The sequence below is a fragment of the Eriocheir sinensis genome, chromosome 9 (genome assembly GCF_024679095.1).
Source record: "Eriocheir sinensis breed Jianghai 21 chromosome 9, ASM2467909v1, whole genome shotgun sequence".
Lineage (NCBI taxonomy): Eukaryota > Metazoa > Arthropoda > Malacostraca > Decapoda > Varunidae > Eriocheir > Eriocheir sinensis.
In genome coordinates this window covers 3,140,981-3,162,336 of record NC_066517.1, presented here as the reverse complement: position 1 = coordinate 3,162,336, position 21,356 = coordinate 3,140,981, and the positions used below count along the sequence as shown (strand labels likewise).

Below are 21,356 nucleotides of genomic sequence, written 5' to 3'. Positions count from 1 at the left end.
AGGGGAAGGAGGGAGGAGGAGGAGGTGAGGAGATGAAGATGGAAGGAGGAGAGAGGGGCAAGGAGAGAGGGAAGGAGAATGGGGAGGCCAGGGAAGTAGAAGAGAAAGGAGAAGAGGGTGAGAAGATAAGAGGGCAGGGGAAGGAGAGGGAGGGGGAGGGGCGAGGGAAGGAAACAAGAGAGTCGGGGATATGTCAAAACAACCTCCTCCCTCGTTACTCTTTTACAATGAATGACACAAATACTGAACAAGAGGAAGGGTCGGATCACTAAGGGGAGGGGATGCAAGTGGGTGGGTGGGTGGAACTGGGGGTAAAGGAAGGTGGGAATATGATAGTTGGTAGGAATGGGAGGTGAGGGAGGGGATGGTGGGGGAAGAGGGAGGGGAAAAGGAACACACACACACACACACACACACATATTGATAAATGGATTGCTTTGCCTAACGAAATGAGTATGCAAAAAAATATAAAAAAAACACGTACACAAGTTTTAAGGAATAACAAGATGAGAAAATGCGGTATATATACATGCATACATACATACATACATACATATATACATACTTACGTAGACAGACAGTCCTATGAAGATACGAATCGTTAACACACACACACACACACACACACACACAGGTAAGTCCTCTTTGGCACCTCGTGTGTTGCCGGACAACCAGACAAACACACCGACACACTCAATACTCTCGCCTGATAACACACACACACACACACACACACCTCGCGATGAATAGTCCATGTTCGCCAATTTGCGCGCGCCTCTCCAATTAGTACGCACGTAGGGAAAAATTACTTACTCCTTGTTAACCCTCGCGGTGCTTATCAAGAGAACACACAGCCGCACCAACACAACAACTGCATGGATCGAGAGAACCAACCATGAGGCAGCAGCACACACTTCAAAAAGTGACTTACAACAGCTGCTCCCTCAGAAGATGGTACTTGACGCCGGCGACACACACACTATTCACCGTTTCCTCCAACATCGTCGTGGGCCTGCTGCCACCCACTCCCACCATCGCTGCATCGCTGAAACATTGCACGCCGGCACAGAAACCACCGCTGGGAGACTGTGACTGGAGGAAATGATGCTCACCTTCCTCACCAGCCTGGCTGAGGTGAGCCTGTGGGGACAAAGCCCCTTGTGGGTTATGAATCAGTTTCAGTGACTCGCCCACCCAAGAGTCACCTTTCCCAGGCCCAAAGCTGAAGGACGCCAGGAAAATAAAAACAAAAGCAAGGCAGAGCTTTGTAAAGAATCACAGATACAAAATACACCAAAATGCAGACATCCGTCATGAGCACAGCTTCACACCCAGGGGAGGATGAACACACCTGGGGAACTAAATTTCATAATGCTTATTTTTTTGCAATAATAAAATTTATAATTAGTATTTTTATCGGGGGGCTCCCGTGGTAGTCTGCGCCTTGCGCTCCGGTGGGGTGCTGGAGCTTATAGGTTCGAGACCTGCCCGGTGCCATGGGAGCGGAAAGGTGGGTTCTTTCTGACACCCTCAGCCCCGTTGTTGGGCCTCCTCCTTAAAGAACTGGGCATCTCTCTACCAGCCGTCTGGGTGGTTGCGCGGAATGCACCGCCTTCCTCCCTTGGGGTATATCCCCAACGAAAAAAAATAAAAAATAAAAATTTAAAAATTTAAAAAAAAATTTATTCTGCGTCGCAGACGCCGATCAACAGTTTGTCCATCTTGTTGTTGTTCTCTTCAAGTTGTTTTCCTAGCTTACTGCATTGTAGTCATGACATTGTATAAAAACATTTGTTAGCCCTGATGAACCCTACAACATGGCATTATAAACAAAGTCAGCTTATTTTTTTTTTTTTTTTTTTTTTACGTCGTGGCCTGTGGCGCCGGTAGGTCTTCATAGTAGGGCCTGATGGTCGGCCCCAACCCGTTGTGGCGCAGGCAAGTGTTTATAGTGGCGCCATCTTTACTTTTCAGCATTCTCCATTTTAGACCCCTAGTTGCATAATATAAGTTGTTGGGGGGGTGTTGGAGGGTCATGCAACGCTGATCTAGCAGTTTTTGTGCTATTAACACTTGTTTTGGGAACCAATTACTTTCCCTTCTTATCTAAGGAGCAGCTTATTGCCTTTTTTATGTAGGCTATATGATTTTCCTGCGGTCAGTGTGTCTCCACTGAAAAAAGGAAAATAAAAGAGTTCACTTTACCACTTCTTTTAATCACTCACTTCCTAAAAGACAGGTTGCACCACAAGGCTGGAGTGACAAGTGTGTGGTTTGTTGTAAATGGTAGCACAAGTGAGCATTTAAAAAGGGTCAATATATTCATGGATGGGGGAGGCAAAGGGTAAATAATTAGTTGTCAGGCGCTGCCAGGTCAGGCTGACTTACCTCTCGTCAAGCCACCAATCAGCGGGGCACACCCTGGGGAGTGTTGCCTCACCCACCCTGCGACGCCATCCCCAGTGACCCCTGCAAGCAAGCCTCTCCCTTCCCATGTTGAGTATTTCATGGCAAGAATCCTCTGACTTGCTCAAGCACAAGCCTTGTGAGCATCCATCCCCTTGGCCTCCTACACTCAGGATTATCCATTACAGAACAACCCAATAAACAGCATCGACTTTGGGTAGCGTGCCACATGCCCAAATAGCTGGGGTTGGCATTGACAAACTATACTATTTAATCTCAAGGAGTAATTGACGATTTGACGCAGTCATTCCAGCAATACCTGAACAAAGTACTCAGCCTAACGAACCTGTCCCCTGCAGTCGCTCTGTGTCCTAATTAATGATAGTCGCTACACACGATGAATGAATTATGAGTTCAGGGAGTAATGATGCAACCAACTACTACATACATGAAGAGGATGAAATATCAAATAACCATTCTATAGGTACATACATAACAGTAACTTAGATCCAGACTACAAAAAATACACAAACTGGCCAAGGCACCTCAACTACCAGACTATGAACCAAACCTGCCACTCGCCACCTCCAGCGCTGTGTTTAGGAAGCCAGACAAAAGTGAAGCTTGCTGTGTTAGTGTTTCCTTCCCGCCTTCTTCTTCTTGGCGGCCTTGTTCCCCTTCTGGCCCAGCAGCTTCTTGGTCTTGGTCCTGATGAGGGTCCGGCGCTGCTTGGTGTTCCTGCCGGGCGTGGTGAACTCAACATTGATCTTGCGGTCCTTGAACTGGGACAGGTTGAGCTTCAGGGCGGCCTGTGAGGGAGGAAAAAGAGGAAGGAAGGAAGGAAAGGAAAAAGAAAGAAAAGTATGAATGAAAAATTTAGTGCAAAAAACATGAATTATCTTCACTAATAAGATAAATTTATTCCACATCAGACTAACTTAATCCACACACACACACACACACACACACACATACACACTCGACCTGCGCCAGCTGTTGAGGAGCAAAAATACCTAGTGTAGTGTTGCATAGGCCTGGGCTGTGTTAATGTTGGTTCGGTAGGTCTCCATTAGTGCAGTTTAGTGCGATGAGTGACAAGGAGGAAGACCAGGGATGGATCACGCCACGAAGCAGAAGTAGAACAAAAGGAGGTGACAACAACAGCGGGGAGGAAAGTGACTACGAAACTGGAGGTACTTCAGCAGAGTTTTCTGGTTTTGTGAGTAATGAGACGACATTATATAAGAGTGCTGCTGATGGAAAGAAAACTGGATAGATGGATCAACATGGTAAAGAGAAGGGATGAGGAAGAAGAGCAGAATAGAGAATTCCACCGCGACCTGAGAAATAGGATAAAACGACTAAAGGAAAATGAGAAGAAATTGATTAAGGAAAATGAGGAGCTGAAGGAAAAAGTAGCAAAGTACGAAAGATCAATGAAGGAAGGTTTGGGAGTGGTAAGAAAGGAAAATGAAAACTTGAAGAAATTGGTAAACAGAGAAGAACAAAGAGTTAGAGAAGAGGTGAAGACCTGGAGAGTGGAGAGTGAAAAAGCAAATGTAAGCCAAAGAGAAGTAATAGAACAGCAAAAGAAAGAGGATAAAGAAGACGTGGAGAAAGAGGTAGTCAAGGCCTTAAAGAAAAATGAAGAATTAGTGAGAGAAGTAGCAGACAAAAAAAAGAAGTGTTGTTATTTTTGGGATGAAAGAAAAGAATATAACATATAAACCAAAAAGGGATAAAGAGGAACTGAAATCAGTCAAAGACCTGCTCAAGAACCTAAATGATGGAAAAAGGCAGAGTATCGAGGAGGAAGTAGACGAGATTTATAGAATGGGTCCATTTATTGAAGGGAAAACAAGACCAGTTAAGTTAAAACTAAAATCACAAAAGGCAGCCGAAGACATATTATATAGAACAACTAAACTAAAAGAAATGGAAGGATGTAAGGATATATATATAAAGAAAAATAGAAATGAAGAAGAAAGGAAGAAATGGAATGAACTACTGGCAGAGACAAAAGTAAAAAATAACGCAAGATCTGAGGAAGAAAAAGAAACATTTTTTGGAGAATTTCGGGGGATTGAATCAAAAAATGGTTCATAAGGGAGAAGAGAAAGGAGAGCGAAAACTAGATAAGAAAGATACAGAGAGGGGAAAAAGAATATGTACACAAATGTAGATGGGTTGATCTCTAGTAAATTAGAGCTGCAAGATTATCTAAAAGAGAGGAATAGTTTGCCTAACTGAAACTAAACTAAAAGAAAACATCCAAATAGAGTTAGATGGAAGATACAATGTGTGGAGGAAGGATAGAATGGGCAAAGGCAGAGGAGGAGTGGTGATAATGATAAAGAAAGAGTTATTAGTAAAATCAAAAGAATATGGAGAAGGAAAAGCAGAAATAGTGAGAGTAAGCTTGGAAAACAAGAACAGAGAAAGGATGACGATTGCAGTAACATATGTACCATCAAAAACTACATCATGGAGTAAAGAAGATTATGAAAACATGATTGATGACACCATACAGAGTTTGAGGAGATTACTTAAGGCAAACAAAGGAGTAATACTAGTTGGCGATTTCAATTGCAAAGAGGTTGACTGGGAGAGGTTTGAGAGCAATGGTAGTGATGTGGCATGGGTGAATAGATTCTTAAATTTAATGATGGAAAATTTGATGATACAAAGGGTGAAGGAAAGCACTAGATATAGAAGAGACGACGAACCGGCAAGACTGGATTTGGTGTTGACAAGAGAAATTCATGTGAAGGATGAATTGAGGTATGATTGCCCCCTGGGAAAAAGTGATCACGTGCTCATAGAGTTGGAAATGGAGGAGGGAGGAAGGGAACAAGACGAGACTTATAGAAGCGATAGATTAAACTATAGGAAAGCTGAGGTGGAAAACCTCAAGAAGTTTTTTGGTGAAATGGATTGGAAGTTCAAGGAAAGTATGATATTTTCATGAAGTCGTACAACACAGGTGTTATGAAGTTTGTACCAAAATACAGACCAAGGGAGAGGGCTAAAAAGGACTGGTTTAATGCAAGATGTTCAAAGGCAAAAGAAAAGAGACAAAGCATGGTCAAGATTGAAAAGAAACAAAAATCAAAGAAACAAAGAAGACTTTAAGGCAGCGAGAAATGAGTACATGAAAGTGAGAAAGGAAGAAGAGAAACGATACGAAAAGGATATTGTGGAAAAGTGTAAAGAACAACCTAAACTATTTTATAGATTTATAAATGGAAAAATTAAATCAAGAGAAACAATTGAAAGACTGACTGAAGAGAATGTAGAGATCGAGGATCCCAAAGGCATGGCGGAATTATTTAACAAAAAATTCCAGCAAGTGCTTACCAAAGAATCATTATTTAATGAACCACAAGAAAACAACATAGATGTATATATGGAAGAGGTCAAAATAGATAAAAAGGAGATAAAAAAACTATTGGGGGAATTGGAAGAAGGGAAGGCCGTGGGACCGGATGGAGTTTCAGGTTTTATACTAAAGAGTGCAGAAATGAGTTAGTCGGCCCGATATATGACATCATTAGGTGCTCAATAAAAACTGGCACAGTGCCTAGGGAGTGGAAGAGGGCAGAAGTGGTACCTATATACAAAAGTGGAAAAAAGGAAGAACCCCTAAATTACAGACCGGTGTCTCTGACCAGTGTAGTATGTAAAATATGTGAGAAATTAATAAAAGAACAATGGATGAGATTTCTAGAACATAATCTAATCACAAACAATCAATATGGGTTTAGGAAAGGTCGCTCATGTGTGACAAATTTGCTGAGCTTTTACTCAAGAGTGACGGACAAATTACAGGAAAGAGACGGATGGGTGGATTGCATTTACCTAGACTTAAAGAAGGCATTTGACAAAGTTCCACATTCAAGACTGCTGTGGAAACTGGAAAATAAAGGAGGATTGAGAGGGAAAATGAAGTGCTGGATGGAAAGCTACTTAAGAGGAAGAGAGATGAGAACCGTGGTTAAGGACACTAGATCAGAATGGAGAACGGTGGAAAGTGGAGTGCCCCAGGGGTCGGTTTTAGCACCAGTACTCTTCCTAGTCTATATTAATGATATGCCAGAGGGAATAAACAGCTACATGAGCCTGTTCGCAGATGATGCTAAACTGCAGAGACATATAAGAAACAGTGAAGACTGCAAGGAGCTGCAAAAAGACCTATACAAGATTTGGAAATGGAGTCAGAAATGGGAAATGAAATGAATGAATGAAATGTCATGTTATGGAAATGGGAAAAACTGTAGAAAGACCAAAATGGACATATAAAATGGGAGATGGTGAAATATTAAAGAAAGTAAATGAAGAGAGAGACCTGGGAGTAATAATGCAAGATTATATGCAACCAGAAAGTCATATAAATCAGATCTTCGGTGATACATATAACATGGTGAGAAATATAGGTATAGCATTCCACTACATGGACAAAGAAATGATGAAAAAATTAATTACTACTATGATCAGACCTAAACTAGAATACGCGGAAACAGTGTGGTCTCCACATATGAAGAAACACATAAAAAAACTAGAAAGAATACAGAGGATGGCAACAAAAATGGTTCCAGAACTGGAGGGACTGACATATGAAGAGAGACTAAAGGAAATGGACTTACCAACACTAGAACAAAGAAGAGAAAGAGGAGACCTAATACAAATATATAGGCTATTGAGTAAAATGGAAGAAGTGGATAACGAGAAATTGCTACTAAGAGAAGAACCTTCCAGCAGGAATACTAGAGGACATAGTAAAAAGTTGAGGAAGGGAAGATGCTCAAGAGACATAAAGAAATATAGCTTCCCACAAAGAAATATAGAGGTTTGGAACAGACTAAGTGAAGAAATAGTATCGGCGAAGAGTGTGCAGAGCTTAAGGAAAAGTTGGATAATTATAGATATGGAGACGGTACCACACGAGCGTAAGCCCAGGCCCTGTAAACTTACAACTTGGTAAATACACACACATACACACACAAAAGGACACAGTAAAAAATTGAGGAAAGGAAGATGCTTGAGAGATATAAAGAAATAAAGCTTCCCGCAAAGAAATATAGAGGTTTGGAACAGACTAAGTGAGGATGTAGTATCGGCGAAGAGTGTGCAAAGCTTTAAGGAAAAGTTAGAAAAATACAGATACAGAGACGGGACCACACGAGCGTAAGCCCAGGCCCTGTAAAACTATAACAAGGTAAATACAACTAGGAAAAAGGTAAATACACACACACACAAAAAAAAATCCATCTATACCAATTATCATTTCTCTTGCAATTGAGGAGGAGGAGCAGGCGGATGAGAATAATGAGGAGGAGGATAATGATGATAATGATGACAATGAGGAAGATGACACAAGGCAGGGTTACCGAGATGAGAAAAGAAGAGGACAAAGAACCAGCCTAGTGTCGCCTCTCCCCCGGCACTCACATTGTAGGCCACAGCATTGGTCAGCTCCAGGAAGCCGTACCCCTTGCCCTTGCCGCTGTTCTTCTGGCGGGTCAAGAGGGTGACGCGCACAATGTCGTCAGCCACCACCTTGAAGTGCTCCCTGACCTCCTCCTCGGTGGCGCTGGGAGGGGGGAAGGAGAACTCTTTTATTTATACTACTTGCATTTGTTATATTGTGCTGTATCAAACTTATTCACTGTTGCGATATAAGTAAAACAATGAGGAAGAAGAAGATGGAAAGGAAAAAAGTGCACAGTCAGTGATGGAATAGTAACACTTGCATTCATTACACTGTGCTGCACTGGACTTATTCACTGTTGCAAAATAAGTAATGTAATAAAGAAAAAGATGCGAGAGAAAAAAAAAGTGCACAATCAATAATAGAATAATATTAGGGTAAGACAGGCAGTAGGTGTATTGGAGAGTTGTGAGAGGAAGCGAGAGCATGGAGGTAAGGAGGGGAGTAAGGAACAGTATCATCCTGCCAACTCTGTCATAGGCATCAGAGACATGATCATGGGGTCCACAGCATTTGAGAATAGGTGCAGTGGAAATGAGTTATATAAGAGGTGCATGTGGTGTTTCAGGATGGGTATATGAGGTTTGGTATGAGCATGACAGCGAAGGGGTGGATTGTGGAGTGGTGGAGTGGGTGAAGCGTGGTGCGCTGAGATGGTTTGGACACGTGATGAAAATGAGGGAGAATGAATTTGTGAAGAGAGTGTATGAGGGAAGGATTAAGGGAGGGGGTGTCAGGGGAAGACTGCCTGTGAATTGGGGGAGTGGTGAGTGAGTGTTGGAGCGAGAGAGTTGGAAGTAGCAGGACTGAGTGTGCTGAGAGGGGGTGCCAGAACAGGGAGAGATGGAGACACTTCTGCTGCGGCCACCCCCTGGAGGGAAGTTACCGTGAGGGGGCAGGGCGTCGGAGATATATGTAACACAATGAGGGAGCAGAGAGAAAAGAAAAAAAGTATGCAATTAGTAATGGAATAATACTCAATAAGGAAGTGCTGGCAAAGTTAAAGCTGAAAGAAAAGTGGGTGTTTGAAAAGAAAGGTGAAGTAAAATAGGAAATACTGAAGATAGAAAAGTTACAGGAAAAATAAATAAAAGATGAGTATAACCGTGAAATGGCAGAGGCCTTAAGTGAAAAATGGGAAAGTGTAAAAGATAATACAAATATTGAAAAAGTTTTTTGGAACATTTAAAGAAATAATGGTAACTACAACAAAAAAAGTGTTAGGGATGAAAGTGGTGAGAGATGGAAAAAGAAAAGGAAATTCATGGTGGACAGAAGAGATAAGGAGGATAGTAAAAGAGAAAAGGGAACTTTTTAAGAAAACTCAAGAAAGAAATGTGGCTGAACAAGTAAAAAGGGAAAGGAAAAAGAAATATAGAGGATGCAAAATGAAATTAAAACAAGCAATAAAAGAAAGTAAGAAGAGAGTTGATGAAGACTGGAAAAAGACTAAGTGAAAAATATAAAGGGAACAGGAAATCATATTGGAAAGAAGTAAAAAACGAAAGAAATGCAGAAAATATCTCCTCAAGTAATATAAATGAAGTTATGGATGAGAATGGAAAGATGTTGAAAGACGGGGAAGCTGTGAAAGAGAGATGGAGAGAATATTTCTAAAACTTAATGAATTTTAAGGATGGACGTCCAGCAGCTGTAACAGCAGCAGTTTTGAGTAGAGGTAGAAGAGGAGTATATAAAGAAGGAAGTATAACATATGAAGAAGTAAATCAGGCAATAAAAAGATTAAGAAATGGAAAGGCAGCAGGAATTGATGGAATCACAGCAGAAATGTTGAAGTGTGGAGGAGATGTAGTTGTTAAATGGATGGTCAAGATATGTGAAGTAGCATGGGAGGGGGGGGGGGGTGCCAGCAGGCTGGACAAAAGCCATCATTGTCCCAGTTTACAAGGGGAAGGGCAGGAGAGGGGAATGTGGGAGCTATAGAGGTATAAGTCTCCTGAGTATACCCGGAAAGGTACATGGAAAAGTCATAATAGAGAGGGTGCAAAAACTTACAGAAGAGAAAATCAGTGAAGAACAAGAAGGCTCCAGGAAGGGAAGGGGATGTGTGGATCAGATATTTGCCTTCAGGATGGTAGTAGAAAAAATATTAGCAAAAGGAAAGAAACTATACGCTGCCTTCATGGATTTGGAAAAAGCTTATGACAGAGTCGATTGGACTGCGTTGTGGGATGTTTTAAAGATTTATGGTGCGGGAGGAAAACTGCTTAGTGCAATAAAGTCTTTCTATGAGGATGCATCTGCATGTGTCAAAATTACTGGAGAAACAAGTGAACATTTTGAGATAAAAGTGAGCTTAAGACAAGGGTGCGTCATGTCACCATGGTTATTCAGTATTTATATGGATGGTGTTATTAGAGAAATTAAGGGCAAAGTTGGAGAAGTTGGAGTAAGACTGTTCAATGAGGGAAGGAAGTGGGCACTGAATTCGATACTGTTTGCTGATGACACGGTGCTCATTGCAGAAAATGAAAGTGACCTACAAAATTTGGTCAGTGTTTTTGATAGTGTCTGTAATAGGAGAAAGCTGAAAGTAAATGTCAACAAAAGTAAAGTGATGGTTTGTGAGCGAAGCAGAAGTGAGGTTGTAGATTTTGTATGCCCATATAGAGTGGGAATTGAATGTGAAAAAGAATGCAAAATAATTTTGAATGGTGAAGAAATGGAGGAGGTCAATGAGTTTAAGTACCTTGGATCAGTTATGTGTAAGCATGGTGGTATGGAGGGAGAGATAAGAGAAAGGGCATTGCAAGGAAGAAGGGTGGTAGGCTCTTTGGGACGAATCATGAATGGCAGAAGTGTGAGCATGGAGGTAAAGAGGGATTTGAGAAATACAATAATAGTACCAACCCTCACATATGCAAGTGAAACGTGAGCCTGGAATGAAAGTCAGAGGTCTAGTCAGTGGAAATGAGTTATTTGAGGAGTGCTTGTGGTGTGAGTAGAATGGATGGAATGAGTAATGAAAGTGTGTACGAGCATTTTGGGATGTGTCACAGGGGTGAAGGGAAGAAGTGTGGAGTGGTGGAAGAAGTGAAGCGACAGACTTGAAAGTGGTTTGGCCACATGGAGCGAATGGAGGAGAGTAAGATGACCAGAAGGGTGTATCTGAGTGAGATAGAGGGAGGGATAGAGTGCAAGAGTACATTAGGGAGAGGAGGGAAAGATCTTTGAGACACTTTGAGCAGGCAAGGAGGGAGTGTCAGGATAGAGAAAGTTGGAAGCTCTTCTGCCATGGCCATCCCCTGGTGGGAGCTCCTAGGAGCAGGCGTTGATGAAATGACGATGATGATGATGAAGAAGATAGAAAATATAAAAAAGAAGAGTACACAATCAATAAATGAATAACAACACTAACTCGAAGGGAAGGTTGCCGATGAAGAGCACGTGTTTTGTCTCATTCTTCTTCTTGGACTTCTTCGATTCAGCATTCCCCTCTTCTGCGTCTCCTTCATTCTCTTCCTTCTTCTCTTCCCCCTCCTCCTTCTCTACCTTTTGTCTTTTATTTCCCTTTTTCTTCCCTGCCTCACCACCACCGCCATCATCAGCTTCTACGTTTCCTGAGGCGCCGTTGGTACCTTCTTCTAAGGCTTCCGTTGCTTTCCTCTTGTTCTTCCTCTTCCTCTTCTTCTTTCCTTGTGTGTTCGTTCCATCTGATTCTGTTTTCTCCTTCCCTTCTGTTTCTGGTTCCTTGCTCTCCTTGCTATCATCTTTGTTTTCTACGCTTACTGAGGCATTCTCGGCACCTTCTCCTGGAGCCTCTGATGCTTTCTTCTTATTCTTCCTCTTCCTCTTCTTCTTCCCCTGTGCGTTCGTCCCATTCTCCGCTGCTTCTGTGTTCTCCTTCCCTTCTGTCTCTGGCTCCTGGGTCTTGGAAGTCTTGCTCTCTCCTTCCTGTGTATCTACGGCTGTGTTTGTCGTCTCACCAGCTGGAGTCTTCTTGTCCTCGCCATTCTGTTCCACCGTGCCCTTGCTGTCTGATTCCTGGGGCACGATTTCCTTGGTGGTTGTTGCCTCGGAGGGAGTTTCGTTTGGAGTCCCACCTTTGTTCTTGTTCTTCCTCTTCCTGTTCTTCTTCTTCTTAGCCTTGAGGGACACTGCGGGTGGTTGCTGTTGGGCTGCTCCTCCTCCGTTCCTCTCGCTGACCACCTTCAGGACTTTCTTTTGCTCCTTCTTTTTCTTCCCTAAAAGTTGGAATAGAGACAATTTAGTGGATGATGTATGATTCAGTGTTGTTCCATTTTTCTCTTTTTCACTAAGAACCAAAAATGAGGAGAATGGTTGAAGCCAATTTAGACGATGCATGGTTTTGTCTTGTTCCAATTTTCTCTTTTTCATTATGATGCAAAAATGAGTAGAGGTGTTGAAGACAATCTAGTGGATGATGCATGATTCAGTGTTGCTACATTTTTCTCTTTTTCACTAAGAAGCAAAAATGAATAGAGGTGTTGAAGACAATGATGCATGATTCAGTGTTGTTCCATTTTTCTCTTTTTCACTAAGAACCAAAAATGAATAGAGGTGTTGAAGACAATGATGCATGATTCAGTGTTGCTCCATTTTCCTCTTTTTCACTAAGAACCAAAAATGAATAGAGGTGTTGAAGACAATGATGCATGATTCAGTGTTGCTCCATTTTCCTCTTTTTCACTATGAACCAAAAATGAATAGAGGTGTTGAGGACAATGATGCATGATTCAGTGTTGCTACATTTTCCTCTTTTTCACTATGAACCAAAAATGAGTAGAGGTGTTGAGGACAATGATGCATGATTCAGTGTTGCTACATTTTCCTCTTTTTCACTATGAACCAAAAATGAATAGAGGTGTTGAAGACAATGATGCATGATTCAGTCTTGCTACATTTTCCTCTTTTTCACTATGAAGCAAAAATGAATAGAGGTGTTGAAGCCAGTTTAGTAGATTATGTAGGATTTAGTGTTGCTACATTTTTCTCTTTTTCACTATGAACCAAAAATGAGTAGAGGTGTTGAGGCCAGTTTAGTAGATTGTGTAGGATTTAGTGTCGCTACATTTTTCTCTTTTTCACCATGAAGCAAACATGAATAGAGTGGATGAAACCAGTAAAGTAGATGATGCATGGGTAGATTTTGTTCCAATTTTCTCTCTTTCACTATGAAGCAAAAATGGTTTTGTTCCATTTTTCTCTTTTTCACCATGAAGCAAAAATGAATAGAGTAGATGAAACCAATTAAGTAGTTGATGCATGGGTTGGTTTTGTTTCATTTTTATCTTTTTCACTATGAAGCAAAAATGAATAGAGGTGTTGAGGTCAGTTAAGTAGATTGATTGACTGACTGACTGACTGAGTGATTGACTGATAGCTAGATAGAGATAGATAGACAAAGAAAGTATTCCCTTATAGATTTTTCCTGTTATTGTTGTTGACAGTTGAAATCACTACTGTTGCAATTGTTTTAGTATCAGATACAAAGGTATTTCAATAACGATGGGAACTTGTTTACTTTAGCACACACTAATAAAGTAATGAGTCATATAATGTAATTGTAATACATATAATAGTTTACATTGCTTTCTCTTTAATCTGGAAGAAGCAAGAATATTGTAGTAATGATCCATATAATGTGGTTGTAATATAGGAGTTTACATTATTTTCTCTTCACTCTCTGGAAGAAACAAGATTATAATACTATGTTCATTACTTTTTTTTTTACAGTAAAGGAAACAGCTCAGGGAAAAAAAAAGAAAAAAAAGTAATACTGAACAAAAAAAGCCTGCAGATACACTGTTAACAAGATTTTACTGTATGTCTGTTTTGTTTTCATTATTATTTCATTTATTTATTTATATTTTACAGCAAGGGAGGCAGTTCAAGGGCAGAAATAAAAAAACAGGGACAAAAAGGCTCACTGGATGCTTATACTCAGGGTAAAGCATATACCCTCATGTGATTATACTGATGGCAAGAAAAAGCTGGAGCCTGGAGTTAAAAAAGCCTGTCAGCTCCTTAACGCGGTAGCAGTGCCGGGCCAAATTTGAGGCTTTACCGTGTACCAGTGATGGGTCAGATTTTTGCTATGATATGAACCCTCCAAAATAGACGATGCATAAACTGATCACAAATGCGTTGATATATATTATGAAATGGTTTGCGTGATTGATGATTTTTTTCTCATTTTTCTTGCTAAGAAACATGATCCCCGAAGATACCGGGTTAATGCCACCTCATGAAAAAAACGATAATCCAGGGAATGAGTTTAGGTGAGAAAACTAGATGTCAGAAGGAGTAATGCAGGAGTGATGTAAGAGGAGAGTATCAGGACACCTCTCCACCCAGAATTGACCTCTCTTTTGGCCACTCCTCACTTTCATCTTTTGAAGGAGAAGCGATTAGCATTTTTTTTCTATACTTTTTTTTTGCAACAAAGGAGACGGCTCAAGGGCAATAAAAGAGTGTAGGAGTGATGTAGGAGGAGAGTATCAGGACACCTCTCCACCCAGAACTGACCTCTCTCTTGGCCACTCCTCACTTTTATCTTTTGTAGGAGCAGTGATAAGCGTTTTTTTTCCTATACTTTTTTTTTACAACAAAGGAGACGGCTCAAGGGTAATAAAAGAGTTAAAAAAATAAAATACAATAAAACGCTACTCGCCGCTCCCATAATAAACAAAAGTAAAGAGTGCCCAAAAGAGAGGTCAATTTCGGGTGGCCCTTGAGCTGCTTCCTCTCCTGTAAATAAAATAAATAAATAAATAAAAAATAAAAAGATAAAATGATACTCCAGGGAACTGAGTTGAGTTGCATAAAGGTAAATCCCTCCCTGCCCCCCGCGATGCCACTCACCTGACACCTTCTCCGGGGTCGCCACCTTCCCTGCGTCAGCCTTGGCCTTCACCTTCACCATGGTGCTCTGAAAACACACACAAAAAGGTATTTAGGTCATTGGTGGGTTCTTAAAGCATGACCTGACATATTGTACTTGTCCTTCACCACAGCTTTCTCATAACAAAACAGAACCAAAACCAAAGAAGAAAATTACTCTTAGAAACCTCAATTCCCTTCTCTTCTGAATTTCCCTTCTAACAAATTCCTTCCCTTCTGCCTTCTGAAAATGCAAGTAAATACTGTTTTTTGGAATTCCTGAAAAACAAAATAACCAAAACAACAAAACAAAACAATAATTAACAAAAATGACGTCTTTCAAATGTTCATAAGCATTATCTGGTACACTCAGCAATACTATGTGTTCAATAAAATAGACACCAAGCCACTGCTCTTATAGATATTTGTCTATTATATTCATTCTTGTTTTCATCAGGAAGTTAAAAAGAAGAAAGCTCAAACACGGCACAGTTCTTACTTCTTCATCCCATATATTCAGCAGCTGTGTGCTTAACCAGGTAGCAGCGACGGGCCAAATTTGTGGCTTTACCGTGTAGCAGCGATGGGCCAAATTTGTGCCATGATTAAACCCCCCAAAATAGATGATGCATAATCTGATCACAAATGCTTTGATATATATTATGAAAGGTTTGTATGAGTGATGATTTTTTCTCATTTTTCTCCCTTAAAGGGGCCATTAAGAAACATGATCCCTGCAGCTACCAGGTTAATTAAAAAATAAAGAACAAAATTAATTCTTTGTTCAGTCATCTAATGACTTTTATTTCTGAGGGCAAGGAGCACCACCACTCCCTGAGTGTTCATGGTACAGAGGGTGGGAGGTAAAGAAAATGCTGCAGTATGTTGCATGTATAAAGTAAACAGATGCCTGGTGTTGTTACTTTATGCTTCCTTTCATCATATCCCTGAACCTCCTTCCCCCATGTCAAGGGCCTGGAGCATGTGGACACTGAAGACTTGCTGGCAGGGGGAGTGGGAGGTCAAGGGGATGTGAATATGTATAAATTCAGAAAAAAGATGTAGAAAGGATGTCAAGAAGTTCGGTTTCCCTGATAGATTTGTTGGTGCTTGGAATAGTCTGGCTGTGGAGATTGTCATAGAGCTACGAACATGTATGAACAGGGAAAAAGTTGGACAAAAGAGATATGAAGACAAGGACAAAAGATATGGAAGTGAGATTACGTACATGAAATTACCTCAAATCCTTATGTGCATAAAACTCGGTTGAAACACTAGAGGGAACCAGGATAACTGAAACAAATCTTGGCTTTTTAATTTTTTCTTCAAAGGTGTCAAAACAACAAGATATGAGTTTATATAATTATAATAATATATAAAGAGTCGAGAGGCATGCATATGGTTGAAATATAAACAATCACTCGGTTCTTGCAGGAGGATACGAGAGAAGATCACACCCACACTTCACCGCTGAGCTACCCTTCAACACCTAAAGTAGCCACTCGGATACACTATAAAAACTGCTGTTGTGTGTGGTAGTTGTCGCCACCAGCCAGCAAGTCCCCGCAAGCCCACCCCCTTCCTGGACCTGCCACTGACTGACTGAACTGACTGAGGCTGTCTTTGCTGCTTGAGAGAAAAGGGAGAGAAGGAAGGAGGGAGGGAAAGGATGCTGGGAAATATAGTTTGATGAAGGGAGGGAGAAAGGGAGAAGGCATTGGGGGCTATAGCTGGGTTGAGGAAGGGAGGGAGGGAGTGAGAGCATTGGAAACTAGTTGGAAGAAGGGAGGGAGGAAGGGAGAGAAAGAGGGCATTGGGAACGAGTTGGGCGAAGAAAGAAAGGGAGGGAGGGAAAGAGGGAGATAGAGAGAGGGAGGGAAGGGACTCTGGGGGCTATAGTTGGGTTGAAAGAGAGAATGAGGGAGAGAGTGAGGACATTGGTAACTAGTTGGGTGAAGGGAGGAAGAGAGGGAAAGAGGGAGATAGAGAGAGGGAGGGAAGGGACTCTGGGGGCTATAGTTGGGTGAAGGGCGGGGGGAAGGAGGGGAGGGTCGTTGGGGACTAGCTCAGTGGCAGCAACTCTATAGCTTTATCCTGGTGATCGAGGAACCCAGGGACGCCGATCAATGTTGTTTAGGGTGTGCTGACTGACGCATGAACACCGTTACAATGATTACCACTCGCCAGGGAAAAATAAAAAAATAAAAAATAGAAAAAAATTAAGTTCATGTAAGAAAAACTAAAAAAAAACTGATAAACATTACTTATTCTGACATTTAGTTTTCTGTGCCTCAACTGAATTCCCTGAAGTAAAATCATTTCTTACATTCTTATTCTGACATTTAGTTTTCTGTACCTCAACTGAATTCCCTGAAGTAAAATCATTTCTTACATTCTTATTCTGACATTTAGTTTTCTGTATCTGAATTCAATTCCCTACAGTAAAATATTTTCTACATTACTTATTTTGGCATTTAAATTTCTGTACCTCAATTCAATTCCCTGAGGCATCATTTTTTTCTCCCTCACGAGTACTGACTGTAATGGTGAGTACAAATTGGTCAGCGCACCCCGGGGAATGGTGTGGCCCGGCCTGGCCCGTCCTCCTGCCCCATGTCACCCCGACCTGACCCCTGCCCATTAGGTTGGCCGGTGACGGAGACAAACGGTTAAACCCTTACTGTGACATTATTGAAGTGATTCTGAGGCCAAAGGTAATGGCTTGAAAGAGGGAGAACAAGGGAGAGGAAGAGAAGGTATTGGTAACTAGTTGTGTGAAGGGAGGAAGGGAGGGAGGAGGCTTTGTGGACTAGTTGGGCAAAGGGAGGGAGGATGGGAGGGAGGGAGAGAGGGCATTGAAAACTAGTTGGGCAAAGGGAGGGAGAAAGGGAGGGGGGGGGGAGAATGAGAACATGCCATTAGGGGTGGGGGTGGGGGGGTTAGTGTGAGGGTTTAATTCAGTCTTAGTAACAAGCACTTCTCTGATACAAAACCTATGAACATACAGATGAATCATTATTTTGAGGCCAGCTTCCTCCCCTTCCCTGCCCTCACTCCCTGTGCATAGGTAGAGGTGAAGGCAGCCCAGCACCCTTGTGTCTGGTTTGGGCTGCTCCACACACATTACACTTTGGTTACACTGACACCATAACGCTACACCATGATAACATAATTAGAAAAGTTTGATGTTTTGACTCTTGCAAAAAGGGATCAACGCTGTGAGTAACCCTTAGGCGGCGGCAGTATTTGAAGAGTAGCTCCCCCAAAATGAATCGTCAATATATAGTCACTGCCGACCTTAGGACCGTAGCATAAATATAGTTACGCCGCATAAGAGATGTTTTAACTATCGTCTATATATAGATTCTACCACAACCTGGAATTGTTGTTATATTTCTGCCATACAAAACTGACTGACTGAATTTTGGACCGTCTATATAAAGTTTCACCGCCGTCTAAGGGTTAATATGCAAATAAGGAAACAACAGAACAGACAGTGACTCAGCGACCGGCACCATAAAATCAAATCCCTCAAAGACCAACATATTGCCAATTTGATAGTCATGCATTTGAGAAGGCATTACCTTAAATCCACCTGGGGCAAAAGTGATGCCTAGGGTATGTAATCATATCCTCCATTACAATTAGTATTCATATCAGAAAATAGACTTATGCTTCAAAAAACTTAACTGAGGTTTAGATAAGTCAATAAAAATAATATTTATCAACCTTACATTGACAACATTATATATTTACACCTTAGTTCCATTTTCCAGAGTAATTATTTAGTGCACACTCCCAACCTTACCTTGACCCTTACGTGTGTTTGATGGTCATACATGTGTTCGGACGCATTACAAGATTTTGTTTTCTTATGGTACTGTACCATAGATGCATCATTCTCTAAAGTAGAAACTTAAACACACACAATACGCAAGAACACAAGTGTCCCTGAAAAGCATTACCAACTTTAGAAAATTTGGATCAAAATTTAAGTAAAAACCTGCATGTAATGACACACTAATATATATATATATAAATATAATATAATATATATATATATATATATATATATATATATATATATATATATATATATATATATATATATATATATATATATATATATATATATATATATATATATATATATATATATATATATATATATATATATATATATATATATATATATATATATATATATATATATATATATATATATATATATATATATATATATATATATATATATATATATATATATATATATATATATATATATATATATATATATATATATATATATATATATATATATATATATATATATATATATATATATATATATATATATATATATATATATATATATATATATATGAAACTGATAACTCAAAACAAAATTCACTTCCATAGCACAGCTCTACTCCGCTTGGAAGGTTTTGTGGTGTTGTAAGCAGTAAGAGGAGTGGTGGCTACAGAGTGGTGGAGCCTTCCCTCACGTGAGCAGAGTGTGAGTGTTCTCAGCCTATCATGACCTGGACAGAGCAGCCTTTCCCCCCCCAGGCAGTTACTCCCTACACTGGGGTCTGGTGCACCAGGACCATTATACACATGAATGCATTGGGGCTCGCATGGCAGGAGAAGGGGCCAGTTCAACAGTCCAACACAGTGTCATTGTAAGCCCCCAAAACAAACTATATTCTCCACAATGATCTGTTATTTCTACTCAATGCCAGATACTAAGATATTTCCTGTGTAGCTTTCTAAAGTTTCCTTTTTATATCAAGGTCAAACACTATACAAGGAGTTTTTGTAGTATTTTGCATTAGGCTGGGGAGCTCACAAACTTGCTGTATTGGGCTGTGAAATTGGCCCAGGGAAGGAAGTGATACAGCATGCATTACCCTACTATGTCTGAGGATAAAAAAACATTCTTAAACTGCCGATACAAAAATGGCTAATGATATAGAAAAAACCTACAGTAAACAACATACTAACTGAAACAATTCATATACCATACAGACATCAATCAGAAATTATATGATTACAAGATATCGAATCAAAGTGGCAGCAAGATGACACACGGCACAGCAGGGCCCAGGACAGCGTGGGAACTTGGTGAGCACAAGAGCTTGCACTGCTTGACCATGCTGGTTTATTTTTGTTCATGTCACTTAGGTTCTCAAATTATGTTTATTTTGGCCAACAGTTTGTACTACTCAAGGCATGTTTGTGAGACTCAGTGCTTGTGCATTGTGTGTGTTCTTGAGCTCTTCTGGACCCCACTGTGCACCGATCACAGGCTGGCTTGTCTTCCTCAGCACAACCCTGGGCTGAGAGGCTCCCAACCATGGGCCAGTTCCACAGCAGCATTGGTTTGGGAGCTTACCAACTTGCATGTCATCCCAGCATTGAGGTTAATAATTATTGTAGAGTATGCTCATCAATCTGAGTAGAGCATCTTAATTAATACAACTTCTAGGTTCCCAGGAGTGTATATAGATAGGAGGGGTGACCACTCAGCCTTGGCAATTCCCCTTTTCTTAACAGTAACTATGTTTTAATGTCTTTCCCTGAATGGAATTCCGTCCTATTGTAGTGAACCCCCTGATGCGGAGAGCCTCCCAAACTCAACCCGCCTGTGAGTGGGGTGCCTCTTTGTCTACTACCTACCCGGAGTCTTGGAGACTGTTGGGGCACCACAGAAGACTTCTTTGGCTGACTGGTTAAGGACGGCTGGACAGGAAAGCCACTTCTTAACCAGTCGGCCAAAGAGGCATCCCACCCACATGTTGAGCTTGGGAGGAATTTCTACATTGGGCAGGTCCACTACACTATGGTTAAGGATGAACAATAATTCTAAACAGATTTGACTCATAAACAAATAGACCATACTGTATCTCTCATGTCTTCCACAATTAAAATTCTAATTAGGGAAAAAATATAGAGCTGAGCTAAGGTATATATATTCAGCTAAAAAATTAAAAAATCAGGGTAAGTAAGACCTACGCTCCCTTATCTCAAATGTATATATGACACTGTATCTCCCCTGTCCCTTTTATAATTGGAATTCGTATTAGGAAAAAAATATGAAAAAAATGAGGTGAGGTATAAAATTTAGGTAAAGCAAGGAATCACATCATTAGGCAAGTTCATTTCCATACGTCTATTCAATTGTCCATCCTATCTTCCTGCTACATTTTCTACCCATATCACAAGATGACCGGAAATGACTTTTTTTTCAATTTCTGGAAAAGAAGGAAAATGACCAGCACCTCGTTTAAGGCAACAACACATCACCTCCGATGGACATTCCCTCCTCCACACCCCTCCAGCAGGCAGGCACACCAGCCCTCCCAAACACCACACACTGCACTGCTCATCTACAAAACCATCAGAGCCTACTTTCATAACACACTTTCTATTGTGCACCACATCACCTCAAATTCAGTATAGTTTACCCTGTACGTTCAAAATAAAAAAAGATCGAGTGGAAATATGGAGCCATATACACCAAGGGCTGGACTGTGAGGTACAAAACCTACTCTAGAGGTGGACACTAATGGGGTGAGTGCAGAGTAATGTGAGGCTT

At 40.8% G+C, this 21,356-nt stretch overlaps 1 protein-coding gene across 1 annotated transcript in view; it reads right to left on the bottom strand.

Annotated features, from left to right (window-relative positions):
- Positions 1–2,200: 2,200 nt before the first annotated feature.
- The window catches only part of LOC126995856 (uncharacterized), a 35,375-nt gene continuing 16,219 nt past the window's right edge, over positions 2,201–21,356 (bottom strand). The window contains exons 2-5 of the mRNA XM_050855735.1: positions 14,741–14,807; positions 11,274–12,099; positions 7,855–7,996; positions 2,201–3,215 (exon numbers count right to left, since the gene is read on the bottom strand). Coding sequence (XP_050711692.1) covers positions 3,039–3,215; positions 7,855–7,996; positions 11,274–12,099; positions 14,741–14,801 — 1,206 coding nt within the window. The 5' untranslated portion in view covers positions 14,802–14,807 and the 3' untranslated portion in view covers positions 2,201–3,038. The remainder of the gene's footprint in view (positions 3,216–7,854; positions 7,997–11,273; positions 12,100–14,740; positions 14,808–21,356) is intronic.